The 14079-nt window shown below is 45.1% G+C and overlaps 1 protein-coding gene across 1 annotated transcript in view; it reads left to right on the top strand.

The window, feature by feature from the left end:
* LOC132762828 (rho GTPase-activating protein 20-like) overlaps nt 1-14079 on the top strand; it is an 80346-nt gene that overhangs the window by 25202 nt on the left and 41065 nt on the right. The window contains exon 2 of the mRNA XM_060756002.2: nt 9638-9720. Coding sequence (XP_060611985.2) covers nt 9638-9720 — 83 coding nt within the window. The remainder of the gene's footprint in view (nt 1-9637; nt 9721-14079) is intronic.

Here is a 14079-nt window from a genome sequence, read left to right as displayed (position 1 = left end):
AAGGCCTAGCTGAGCCTGGGAAAATCTTTTGCTGAGAGGTTCAAATGCTAATGAAGATGGTCAGTTGAAACATTCACACTAGCTCCAGCAGAGAAGAGCTCTTTGCCCCACCCCAGCCATTCCACAGATATATAAACCCATTGTCCTAATTCCAACAGACCTCACTACCTCTGAGGATGCTTGCCATAGATGCAGGCGAAACGTCAGGAGAAAATGCCTCTAGAACATGGTCCTATAGCCCGAAAAAACCCACAAGAACCTATTATTATTATTATTATTATTATTATTATTATTATTATTGCCTTTCGCAACCTTCTGTGCCATAACAAACAGTGCTTGACCCACATTTGTCCCTTAACTCCTCCCAGTCTTTTGTTGTTCCATCTGAATTTAAAGTTGCATCACCTCCTTGCACAATTTCACAAGGGGTTCCTAGCTCACCAGGAATGTGCTTGCAAAGCTTGGGTTTTCGGGAAGCCAGGCTTGACGTCCCTTTTCATAGAATCATAGAATCCTAGAATCAAAGAGTTGGAAGAGACCTCATGGGCCATCCAGTCCAACCCCATTCTGCCAAGAAGCAGGAATATTGCATTCAAATCACCCCTGTCAAATGGCCATCCAGCCTCTGCTTAAAAGCTTCCAAAGAAGGAGCCTCCACCACACTCCGGGGCAGAGAGTTCCACTGCTGAACGGCTCTCACAGTCAGGAAGTTCTTCCTAATGTTCAGATGGAATCTCCTCTCTTGTAGTTTGAAGCCATTCCTCCATTGCGTCCTAGTCTCCAAGGAAGCAGAAAACAAGCTTGCTCCCTCCTCCTCCCTGTGGCTTCCTCTCACATATTTATACATGGCTCTCATCATATCTCCTCTCAGCCTTCTCTTCTTCAGGCTAAACATGCCCAGTTCCCTAAGCCGCTCCTCATAGGGCTTGTTCTCCAGACCCTTGATCATTTTAGTCGCCCTCCTCTGGACACATTCCAGCTTGTCAATATCTCTCTTGAATTGTGGTGCTCCAAGGAAGCAGAAAACAAGCTTGCTCCCTCCTCCCTGTGGCTTCCTCTCACATATTTATACATGGCTCTCATCATATCTCCTCTCAGCCTTCTCTTCTTCAGGCTAAACATGCCCAGCTCCTTAAGCCACTCCTCATAAGGCTTGTTCTATGGATTGGCTTGTAGACCGACAGACTTCTGGTCCATGCTGGGTTGTGTTTGTCCATTTCTGCCCAGTTTGGCAGACGATTCATAGAATCATAGAATCAAAGAGTTGGAAGAGACCTCATGGGCCATCCAGTCCAACCCCATTCTGCCAAGAAGCAGGAATATTGCATTCAAATCACTCCTGACAAATGGCCATCCAGCCTCTGCTTAAAAGCTTCCAAAGAAGGAGCCTCCACCACACTCCGGGGCAGAGAGTTCCACTGCTGAACGGCTCTCACAGTCAGGAAGTTCTTCCTCAATGGCCTTCCTTGGAGACCCTCTTGGAGGCCTCCCATCCAACTATAATCCAGACCAAACCTGCTCAGCTTCTTAATCCAAGCAGATGGATGGTCAGTTTGCAAACTTGGCCTGCTTATACTCTTTGGCTGAGTCCTCAATGACGCCAACGGAATGGTCTAGGATCCCAGCTTTCCCTATTTGGGTTATACATTTGCAAGGCATCCTTATTGGCATCCAATGAGGAAGGACGGACCCTAGTTAAGGCAAGGATCATAAATCTCGACCTGAAGTGTTCCTGGATGCATGCGCTGCTTGGAAACCAAGGATGTCCATCTGGGGGGGGCTTTCTCTTCCAAACGATGCTCTCTTTAGGCAAGGAGGGTTTGTGATGGTGCGTGGATGAAAGCAATGACTCCCATTATATCATCGAGAAGGATGGGGAGGATTGTTTTGCAGGAAAGCGACCCCTGGGTTGCCGAGGGCCCCCTCCATCTCACTCCGTTGCCGGGCGACAGACCCGCGTTTACCCAAACAGACGTCCCAGGCTCGCGGCCCTGTGTGTCTGCATTACTCATCCTAAAACTGCCAATCCGAGGCTCTGTGTTTCTTGGCAATGGAGGACCCCGGAGCCGAGGAGCCTCATTCCAAACCCATGTATGGCTTGACTCTAATAGGGCAGGATTCCTGCTTTGCCCCGGCCTTGGCACCGTCTCCCTTGTTACAGAACGAGACCAAGACCCAGCGGCCTTTCCTTCCGACACACCTGGGCAGACGGGGACAAAAGCCAATGGGATTTTGGCCTGCATCAAGAGGAGCCTAGTGTCTAGATCTAAGGAAGTAATGCTCCCCATGCTCTATTCTGCTTTGGTTAGACCACATCTGGAATATTGTGTCCAATTCTGGGCACCACAATTCAAGAGAGATATTGACTCTAAGCTGGAATGTGTCCAGAGGAGGGTGACTAAAATGATCAAGGGTCTGGAGAACAAGCCCTATGAGGAGCGGCTTAGGGAACTGGGCATGTTTAGCCTGAAGAAGAGAAGGCTGAGAGGAGATATGATAGCCATGTATAAATATGTGAGAGGAAGCCACAGGGAGGAGGAGGGAGCAAGCTTGTTTTCTGCTTCCCTGGAGACCAGGACACAAAACAATGGCTTCAAACTACAAGAGAGGAGATTCCATCTGAAGATGAGGAAGAACTTCCTGACTGTGAGAGCCGTTCAGCAGTGGAACTCTCTGCCTTGGAGTGTGGTGGAGGCTCCTTCTTTGGAGGCTTTGAAACAGAGGCTGGATGGCCATCTGTCAGGGGTGATTTGAATGCAATATTCCTAATTCTTGGCAGAAAGGGGTTGGACTGGGTGGCCCATGAGGTCTCTTCTAACTCTTTGATTCTATGATTCTATGAACACGAGGAAGAACTTCCTGACTGTGAGAGCCGTTCAGCAGTGGAACTCTCTGCCCCGGAGTGTGGTGGAGGCTCCTTCTTTGGAGGCTTTGAAACAGAGGCTGGATGGCCATCTGTCAGGGGTGATTTGAATGCAATATTCCTGCTTCTTGGCAGAATGGGGTTGGACTGGATGATGGCCCAGGAGGTCTCTTCCAACTCTTTGATTCTAGGATTCTATGAACATGAGGAAGAACTTCCTGACTGTGAGAGCCGTTCAGCAGTGGAACTCTCTGCCCCGGAGTGTGGTGGAGGCTCCTTCTTTGGAAGCTTTTAAACAGAGGCTGGGTGGCCATCTGTCAGGGGTGATTTGAATGCAATATTCCTGCTTCTTGGCAGAATGGGGTTGGACTGGATGATGGCCCAGGAGGTCTCTTCCAACTCTTTGATTCTATGATTCTATGATCAGTCTTGACTAATTTTGGAAGCTTGTTTGTTCCTTTTGTTGCATTTGTGTTCTGCTGTTCTCCTGGAGCGGGACCCAAGGTCACTCACAGAAACCGTCCAGTAAAACCTATCTGATAAAATGTTAAGCCCAATGACAAATCATCCCGTGGAAAGAATAGGTCTTTCGTGGACACAAGGTGTTTTAATGACCGAAGCCAAATCAAGCCCATCTCTGTTGCATCAGAAAGGATGTCATCTTCTGGTGCAATGAGCCAATTTGAGTCTCCTTTGTGGAGAGGAAACGTGGCGTAAAAGTAAACATCAACGTCAATGTCAAAATCTATATAAATAAAAATGTCATGTTCGTTTGTGGGATTAACAGGACTCAAAAACCACTGGATGAATTGACACCAAATTTGGACACAAGACACCTAACAACCCAATGTATGGGTTATTGTAGGTTTTTCCGGGCTATATGGCCATGTTCTGGAGGCAATTTTTCTCCTGACGTTTCGCCTGCATCTATGGCAAGCATCCTCAGAGGTAGTGAGGTCTGTTGGAAGTAGGAAAAATGGGTTTATATATCTGTGGAATGACCAGAGTCAGACAAAGGACTTTTGTCTGCTGGGGCTAGGTGTGAATGTTTCAGCTGATCACCTTGTTTAACATTCAATGGCTTGGAAGTGCCTGGGGGGAATCTTTTGTTGGCTACCAGTATTAAAAAACTCAAAAATTACAACAGCAAAACAACAGAGGGGAAACAAACAGACACATAAAATCACTCTCAACAAAAGATTCCCCCCAAGCACTTCCAAACCATTGAATGCTAATCAAGGTGATCAGCTGAAACATTCACACCTAGCCCCAGCAGACAAAAGTCCTTTCTCCCACCCTGGACATCATTCCACAAATATATAAACCCATTTTTTTCTACTTCCAACAGACCTCACTACCTCTGAGGATGCTTGCCATAGATGCAGGCGAAACGTCAGGAGAAAAATTGCCTCCAGAACATGGCCATATAGCCCGGAAAAACCTACAACAACCCAGTGATTCCGGCCATGAAAGCCTTTGACAATACAAACCCAATGTATGTCCTTCACTCAAAAAATTGTTTTTGTCTTTTGGGAGTTGTAGTTGCTGGGATTTATAGTTCACCTACAATCAAAGAGTATTCTGAACCCCACCAATGATGGAATTGAACCAAACTTGGCACGCAGTTCTCCCATGACCAACAGAAAATACTGGAAGGTTGTGGTGGACAGTGTCCTTTGGTTTTGGAGTTATAGTTCACCTACATCCAGAGATCACTGGGTACTCAAACAATGATGGATCTGGGCTAAACTCTACACGAATACTCAATATGCCCACATGTGAACACTGGTGGAGTTTGAGGGAAATAGAATCTTGACATTTGGGAGTTGTAGTTGCTGGGATTTGTAGTTCACCTACAATCACAGAGCATTCTGAACCCCACCATATAGTAGAACAATGTCGGAGTTGCGACCTTTTGTAAAGGCGTTCAAGACCTGGCTGTTTGGTTGTTCATTTAAGTAAAGTGTTCAGATCTAATTTGCCAAATAGTCACTGTTGTATGTTTTTATGTTGAATGTTTTTATATTGTGTGAATGCTATTTTAAATTGTAAGTCGCTGGGAGCACCTTGGTGGAGAGCGACTAATTAAGAAATAAAGTGAAGTGAAGTGAAGTGAAGTGAAGAATTGGGCCAAACCTCCCACACAGAACCCCCCATGATCACCAGAGTGGGCCACAGCAACGAGTGGCAGGGGATGGCTAGTAATCTATATAAATAAAAATGTTCATTTGTGGGATTAACATAACTCAAAAACCACTGGACGAATTGAGACCAAATTTGAACACAACACATCTATCAGGCCAACAAGTGACCATCACTCATAAAAACACTGAAAAACACAGCAGAAGGGACTTAAAATCCAAAAAAGCAAAAAGACGCTGCAGCGCATGTGCAGAAAGGACTCCCCTAGCAAAAATTAAAAAACCACACACACACAATAGCATATCCACACTTTCTTCCGGACTACAATTCCCAGCATCCCCTCGACCAGGCCCTTTAGGAGAGGAGGATGATCCAAATGCACTGCTTCCAAGATGCAAGCTTGCTTCTCCTTGGATATCTTTGAGAGCATCCCATTCCCAGCAGATTTGCAATTTCCTATTCCTGGACTGCAACTCCCAGCAATCTTCCAGATAGATAGATTAGATAGAGATGGATAGATAGGTAGGTAGATAGATCAGGAGGTGACCATCACTCATAAAAACACTGAAAAACACAGCGGAAGGGACTTAAAATCCAAAAAAAGCAAAAAGACGCTACAGTGCATGTGCAGAAATGACTCCCCCGGCAAAAAAAAACCCCACACACATAGTAGCATATCCACACTCTCTTCTGGACTACAGTTCCCAGCATCCCCTCGACCAGGCCCTTTAGGAGAGGAGGGGGATCCAAATGCACTGCTTCCAAGATGCAAGTTTCTTCTCCTTGGGTTTCTTTGAGAGCATCCCAATCCCAGCAGATTTGCAATTTCCTATTCCTGGACTGCAACTCCCAGCAATCCTCCAGATTGATAGATTAGATAGAGATAGATAGGTAGGTAGATAGATGGATCAGGAAGACTGCTGGGAGTTGCAGTCCAAGGAAGAATGGGGAGAAAGGGGAAAGGAAAGAAAAGGGAGGGAAGGAAGGGAAGAGGAAGAAAAAGAAGGAAGGAAGGAAGGAAGGAAGGAAGGAAGGAAGGAAGGAAGGAGAGAAGGAAAAAACAGAAGGAAAGAAAGAAGGAGAGAAAGAGGGAGGGAAGGTTGGCCACAGCAACGTGTGGTGGGTACAGCTACTACTACTACTACTACTACTACTACTACTACTAATCATCATCATCATCATCATGTAATGAAAAATCGGAGGAGGAAGCAGAATGCAAGGCCTTGGAAGGAGTTGAAGTTTGTCTCCAAATTCTTGAGAGAGTTACATCAGTGCAGTCGACTCCCCTTATAAAAGAAGTTTGTGGTCAAAGCATTGCCCGGAGTGTCTTAAAAGGCTCTCCACACCCAACTTACTCAACAACTAAAATCCCATAACTTTACTACACACATATGCAGGGGATTTCTTTCCATGATCATGCGTGGCCCAACCAGGCGGATACATATCGGAAACATGGGGGTTTTCTTCCGAGCTCAGCCCTTCCTCACAGAGTTCCCGTCAGTGTAGTGCTCCACTTTACGAGTCCCACGTCAACGTGTCTGGCTTTTCCAGGGCAAGTTATTCCCCAAATGTGGCCCACGGTGAATTTCTTTTTTTTTTTCCAAGTAATTTTTATTAAACATTTTATGAATCAACACAGGGAAAGAGGGGGAACAGTAACAAGAGGATAGAAAAGAAGGAAAGGTAGCACAAAAACACAACAGAAAAAACACCTAAACTAACTAACTAAAATGACTTCCACTCCAACCTCAGGATCTTCTCACTCTACTTCTCCAACTTACTTATCTATTCTTATCCTCTAATACTTTTCTCTTTAAATTTCTTTTCGTAGTCGTAGAAAAAGGTCCAGTCTGTTCTCTTTAGCGATTTTCCAGTATTTCTTTTCATCAAAAAAGTTAGTTCATCCATGTCTCTTATTTCTTTAACTTTCTCCAGCCATTCTTCGATGGACGGTGTTTGGTCATTCTTCCAGTATTTGGCAAAAACGGTGAATTTCTCACCCACTTGGGATGGGCTCCAATCCCAGCCAATGGAGAGATATGGAAAACCAGACTTAATGTTTTAGGGAGAGGAGATGGAGCTTGGATGGAAACACTCAGAGAGTTTGGGAGTTGCAGTTTCCATAGCATTGAGCCCCCAGTTTGGGCTGCTGTTTTTTTTTTTTTTCTGTTGCCACTTTGGGGTTGCCTTAGGGGTTTTTTTGGAGCAAAAATCTGGGAAACAGCTGTCTTTGCTCACAGTTTACATGTCAAACAATATTTTCTGGTTTGCAAATTGAGCCCGGAATTAGAGCATCCTGGTGTTCATAACCTTTCAGAACTCCTGGATCGAAAAGCCAGAACACAAGCTAGAAGAGGCAACCGCAGTTTGCTTTTGCCTGAGCCTACTTAGGAAAGCAACAATTTCTCTTCCTCCTTTCTCTCTATCTACCTTTCTCTCTACCCATATCTCTCTCCATGAACCAGCCTGTACCCTTCGATCTTCGGGCAAGGCCCTCCTTTCGCCCTTGCCAGTCTCTCGGACTCACCTTGTGGGTACAAGGGAGAGAGCCTTCTCCTCTGTGGCCCCCCGACTCTAGAATTCACTGCCCGGAGAGATTAGGAAAGCCCCTACTTTGGAAACTTTTAAAAAGAGTCTTAAGATCTGGCTCTGCTGTTGCGCTTTCGAAGAGTAACCACATAATTTTAGGCTAGTGCTCCTCCAATGTTCTTGTCCCAGGAGTCCCCCCCCCCCCACCCCACATGAAGGTTGGCTTAATATCCTATCTCTCTATGAGTTCGCTCTTACAATTAGTTCTCTCCCCCCCCCCCTTATCTCACCCTGAGTTTTTTATATCATATTATGTACATGCGGCCCACCCTTTGTTTGTCTGCCATTATGCTTAGTTTTTATGTTTTGTGTATATTGTTTTATATGCTTTGATGTTTTGTATTTTACTGTTATGTTGTTTATTTGATTGTAATTTGTATTGTTATATTGTAATTTTTGTTCGGGCTTGGCCCCATGTAAGCCGCTCCGAGTCTCCTTTGGGGAGATGGTGACGGGGTACAAATAATAATAATAATAATAATAATAATAATAATAATAATCTCTTTGTCTTCTTTTTCTTCTCCTTTCCTTCTCCTTCCCCTTCCCCTTCTCCTACTTTTCCTTCTCCTTCCTGCATTTCTCCTCTCTCTCCTTTTCTTTCTCCCTCTCCTCCTTTCTTTCGCTCTCTCTGTCTTCTTTCCCTTTTCTTTCTTCTTCCTCTCCTCTTTCCCATTCCTCCTCCCTTTCCTTCCTCCCTCTTTCTCCTTCTCCTGCACCTCCTCATTGCTCTTTGTCTTCCTTTCTTTTTCTCCATCTCCTCCTCCTTCTTTTATCTCTCTCCTTGGCTTCTTTTCCTTTTTTTCTTCTCCCTCTCTTCATCTTTCCCTCTATCCATTTCCCTTCTCCTCTTCTCTCTTCTTTCTCCTTCTTCTCCTTTCTCTCTTTTTCCTTTTCCTTCTTTTCTTCCTTTCCTCTCTCCTTTCCTTCCTTTCCCCCTTCTCCCCCTTCTCCTCCCTGTCTTTTTCCTTCTTCTTCCTCCTCCTTCACCTTCTTCCTCCTCTTCTTCACTGTCTCCTTATATTTCTCCTCCTCCTTTTCCTTCTCCTTCCTGCATTTCTCCTCTCTCTCCTTTTCTTTCTCCCTCTCCTCCTTTCTTTTGCTCTCTCTCTTTCTTCTTTCCCTTTTCTTTCTTCTTCCTCTCCTCTTTCCCATTCCTCCTCCCTTTCCCTCCTCCCTCTTTCTCCTTCTCCTGCACCTCCTCATTGCTCTTTGTCTCCCTTTCTTTTTCTTCATCTCCTCCTCCTTCTTTTCTCTCTCTCCTTGCCTTCTTTTCCTTTTCTTTCTGCTTCCTCTCTTCATCTTTCGCTCTATCCATTTCCCTTCTCCTCTTCTCTCTTCTTTCTCCTTCTTCTCTTTCTCTCTTTTTCTGTTTTTTCTTTTCTTCCTTTCTTCTCTCCTTTCCTTCCTTTTCCCCTTCTCCCCTTCTCCTCCCTCTCTTTTTCCTACTCCTTCTTCCTCCTTCACCTCCTCCTTCCTTTTCTTCACTCTCTCCTTATATTTCTCTTTTTCTTTCTCTTTTTCCTTCTCCTTTCCCTCCTTCTTCTCTTGTGTGAAATGAGGAGGGTTTTCACAATCTTTATTATCTTTATTTTCTAGGGAAAATAAAGATTGCACAAACACACAATTGAATAGCAATGTTTTGCATGCTTTGTGTACCAATCCAGGAGCTATCCATGGTGCTGAGATAAATGCAGGACTTTGGAGAGCTCCTCTGAAGTTCAGAGCTCTTCCAAAGCATTCACTGCCTTCAAAAACCTTACAAAATCCATAGGGTTGCTATAAGTCGACAGGTGACTTGAAGGTCTATATATATACATAAGGTATTTAGATCAGTTTGGCACCTCAATGAGTTCCTCAGCATCCTGGATAGTTCTGGGTTCTTTTGGACCAAAGCCTGGGTTGGGTTTGCCATCAGACTTCTTGCTGTCTTTGTTGATGTCCCTCCGTCTTTGTCACCCAGTCCGTCCCTTTCCAACATCACTTTAACTCTGAGCAAAGATGGAGTCTGGGTGACATCTCCAACGTTGTGCTTCTCTCCCACAGAAAATGAAGCCCATCATCCACAGAAGGCGCTCCACATCCACCGCCATCAGCAGAGCCCTCAGCAAGTCCAAGCATCATTCCAGGTGAGCAGAACTCATCCAGAATCCTTCATGTTGGGGAGAAGGTGGTAGCAAAGAGGGCTCTTTCTTCTCTCTCTCCTTTACCTTCCTCTTTCCCTTCTTCTCCTCTTCCCCCTCTTCTGTCTTTTTCTTCTTTTCCTTCACCTCCTCCTCCTGCTTCTTCTCCATCTTCACCTCCCTCTCTTTCTCTTTCTCCTCCTCCTTTCTCTCTGTCTCTCCATCTTCTTTTCCTTCCCTTTTCTTCCTTTTCTCTCCTCTTTCCCTTCTCCTTCTCCTCTTCCCTCTCTTTCTCCTTCTCCCTCTTTCTTCTCCATCACCTCCTTGTCCCTCTTTGATCCACTGTCTTTCTCTTTCTCCCCCTCCTTCTCCACTTTTCTCCTTATCTTTCTCCTTCTCATTTCTATCTCTTGGTTTTTCCATTTCATTTCTTCTTTTGTTCCTTCTCCCTCTACTATCCCTTCTCTTTTCCCTTCTTCTCCTCTTCCTCCTCCTCTCTATCTTTCTCCTCCATATTTTTCTTCTTCTCCTTCACCTCCTTCTCCTACTTCTTCTCCATATTCACCTCCCTCTCTTTCTCTTTCTCCTCCTCCTTTCTCTCTGTCTCTCCATCTTCTTTTCCTTTTCCTATCCCTTTTCTTCCTTTTCTCTCTTCTTTCCCTTCTCCTTCTCCTCTTTCCCCTCTTTCCCCTTCTCCCTCTTTCTTCTCCATCACCTCCTTGTCCCTCTTTGATTCCCTGTCTTTCTCTTTCTCCCCCTCCTTCTCCACTTTTCTCCCTATCTTTCTCCTTCTCATTTCTATCTCTTGGTTTTTCCATTTCATTTCTTTTCTTCCTTCTCCCTCTACTATTCCTTCTCTTTTTCCTTCTTCTCCTCTTCCTCCTCCTCTCTATCTTTCTCCTCCTCCATCTTTTTCTTCTTCTCCTTCACCTCCTCCTCCTACTTCTCCATCTTCATCTCCCTCTCTTTCTCTTTCTCTTTCTCCTCCTCCTTTCTCTCTGTCTCTCCATCTTCTTTTCCTTTTTTACTACCCCCCTTCTTCCTTTTCTCTCTTCTTTCCCTTCTCCTTCTCCTCTTCCCCCTCTTTCCCCTTCTCCCTCTTTCTTCTCCATCACCTCCTTGTCCCTCTTTGATCCACCGTCTTTCTCCCCCTCCTTCTCCACTTTTCTCCCTATCTTTCTCCTTCTCATTTCTATCTCTTGGTTTTTCCATTTCATTTCTTCTTTTCTTCCTTCTCCCTCTACTATCCCTTCTCTTTTCCCTTCTTCTCCTCTTCCTCCTCCTCTCTATCTTTCTCCTCCTCCATCTTTTTCTTCTTCTCCTTCACCTCCTCCTCCTACTTCTCCATCTTCATCTCCCTCTCTTTTTCTTTCTCCTCCTCCTTTCTTTCTGTCTCTCCATCTTCTTTTCCTTTTCCTTCCTCTTTTCTTCCTTTTCTCTCTTCTTTCCCTTCTCCTTCTCCTCTTCCCCCTCTTTCTCCTTCTCCCTCTTTTTTCTCCTTCACCTCCTTGTCCCTCTTTGATTCCCTATCTTTCTCTTTCTCTCTCCTCCTCCTCTTTTTTCCCTATCTGTCTCCTTCTCCTTCCTATATCTTGGTCTTTCCATTTCATTTCTTCTTTTCTTCCTTCTCCCTCTCATATCCCTTCTCTTTTCCCTTCTCCTCCTCCTCCTCCTCCCTCTATTTCTCCTTCTCCCTCTTTCTCCTCCTCCTCCTTCACTTTCTCATTGCTCTTTGTCTCCCTCTCCTCCTCTTTCTCCTCCTTCTCCTTTCTCTCTTTTTCTCTGTCTTCTTTCCCTTTTCTTTCTTCTCCCTCTGCTCTCCTTTCCCCTTTCTTCCTCTTCTTCAAGGATGGCATCTACAATGTATAATAAATGCAGTTTGACACCAGCCATGGCTCAGTGTTCTGGGATCCTGGGAGTTGTAGTTTTGCAAGGCCTTTCTCTGCCAAAGAGTGATGGTGGCAAACAGTATAGATTCTGTAGCATTGAGCTGCAGCAGTCAAACCTATATCAAACTGCATTATTTCTACAGTGAAGATGGAGTTCCTTTGCAAAATTAGTTTTGAATGGGATTTCCAAGTTCTGTGATGCTGTGAGTTTTCCAGGCTATATGGCCAATGTATTCTAGCAGCATGCTCTTCTGACGTTTTGCATGCATCTGTGGCTAAGGGCATCTTCAGAGGTTCTGTTTGAAATTAGGCCAGTGGAGTGTGTGTGTGTGTGTATGTGTGTGTGTGTGTGTGTGTGTGTGTGTGTGTGTGTGTATATATATATATATATATATATATACACACACACACATATACATACACACACCTGTTGAATAATTACAAGGGTGGGAGAAAGAACCCTTGTCTGTTTGAAGCAAGTGTGAATGTTGCAATGAGCAAGCTTGATTAGCATTGCGTAGCCTTGCAGTTGTAAAGTCAATCACTGAGGGTCTCTTCATAGAGGTAGCCTGGCTGTTGTTGCCTGGAGGCACCCTCTGTGGAATGATGTCCAGGGTGGGAGGAAGAACCCTTGCCTGTTTGAAGCAAGTGTGAATGTTGCAATGAGCAAGCTTGATTAGCATTGCGTAGCCTTGCAGCTGTAAAGTCAATCACTGAGGGTATCTTCATAGAGGTGGCCTGGCTGTTGTTGCTTGGAGGCACCCTCTGTGGAATGATGTCCAGGGTGGGAGGAAGAACCCTTGCCTGTTTGAAGCAAGTTTGAATGGTGGAATTGGCAAGCTTGTTTAGCATTGCGTAGCCTTGCAGCTGCAAAATCAATCAATGTGGGTATCTCCATGGAGGTGGCCTGGCTGTTGTTGCCCGGAGGCGCCCTCTGTGGAATGATGTACATGGTGGGAGGAAGAACCTTTGTCTGTTTGAAGCAAGTGTGAATGTTGCAATGAGCAAGCTTGATTAGCATGGCGTAGCCTTGCAGCTGCAAAATCAATCAGTGAGGGTATCTCCATGGAGGTGGCCTGGCTGTTGTTGCCTGGAGGCGCCCTCTGTGGAATGATGTCCAGGGTGGGAGGAAGAACCCTTGCCTGTTTGAAGCAAGTGTGAATGTTGGAATTGTCAAGCTTGCTTAGCATTGCGTAGCCTTGCAGCTGCAAAATCAATCAGTGAGGGTCTCTTCATAGAGGTAGCCTGGCTGTTGTTGCCTGGAGGCACCCTCTGTGGAATGATGTCCAGGGTGGGAGGAAGAACCCTTGCCTGTTTGAAGCAAGTGTGAATGTTGGAATTGTCAAGCTTGCTTAGCATTGCATAGCCTTGCAGCTGCAAAATCAATCAGTGAGGGTATCTCCATGGAGGTGGCCTGGCCGTTGTTGCCTGGAGGCATCTATTCTTTAACTGGCTCTTGATTGCTTGCTGTCTGGAATTTCCAAGTTCTGTGCCATTGTTGTTGTCAGCCTCCACTTTTTGACAATCTCCTATTCCCAATGACATGATCCTTAACATGCTTGCAAGGTCTTTGCATTGCATTGGAAGCAATGTTTCCAAAACGAGAAGGGCTGGCTGTTGTTTTCTGTGCGTATACGCACCCAAGTGTTCTCTTGGAAAGCATCCTTATCAGAGGGATGTGTGGGAGGAGGCCTTCAATGGGAGGAACAGAGAGAAAGGAAGGAAGTTTCAATGCCTTGTCCTTCCTGCCTTGGAGGCGAGTTCTGGGGCAGAAGAGAGGCTGTGCGTCCCAATCTGGGTCAGGGCGTCCGTCTATCCGTCTGCTCCACCTTCCCTTCTGGGCCTCTGCCAGGATCGTGACTCATTTCCACTCCTTCTCTGCACTGTTTTGGCTGCTAATTTAGAGAGACCTTTCCCTTGCAATCTCTATTGGAGGCAATGGGAACCTGGGAGTTGCACTTTGCTGCCTGCAATTCATTCCTTCCTTATTTATTATTCTGGGAAGAGTCAACCATGACTTCTCCAGCAGGGAACTACAAATCCTAGCAGTCTGTAAGATGGTTCTGTCAGATATTTACTTACATTACCAGTTTTTCAGTGTTTTTAATTGATTAGGATGTTTATTATTAGGCATGTGCAATCCATGGTTCTAAAGTACTTACAACTAAGTACTTACAACTAAGGAGCACTGGTGATTTGTTTCTAAAGTGTTTCTAAAGTTTTGGTGGTGGATGTTGCATCCCAGATCAAGAAACGAGACCATAAGATTAAATCCACCACACTGGACTGTAGGAAAAGCAATCCTTGTTTATTGATGAAAAATTGGTTACAAAAGAAAGGTAAATGCAAAGTCAAAAAGCCAGCAGTCAGTAGAATCTCCTACTACTCCTACTATCAGTTGTAATGTTGCTAGCAGACTCTACTACAACACTGTATGTATATATACCTTGTAAGCCACTCTGAGTTCCCTTTGGGG

The sequence above is a fragment of the Anolis sagrei genome, chromosome 10 (assembly GCF_037176765.1).
Source record: "Anolis sagrei isolate rAnoSag1 chromosome 10, rAnoSag1.mat, whole genome shotgun sequence".
NCBI lineage: Eukaryota > Metazoa > Chordata > Lepidosauria > Squamata > Dactyloidae > Anolis > Anolis sagrei.
Note: the sequence above shows the minus strand (reverse complement) of the source record. Positions and strands in the feature narration are given on the sequence as shown.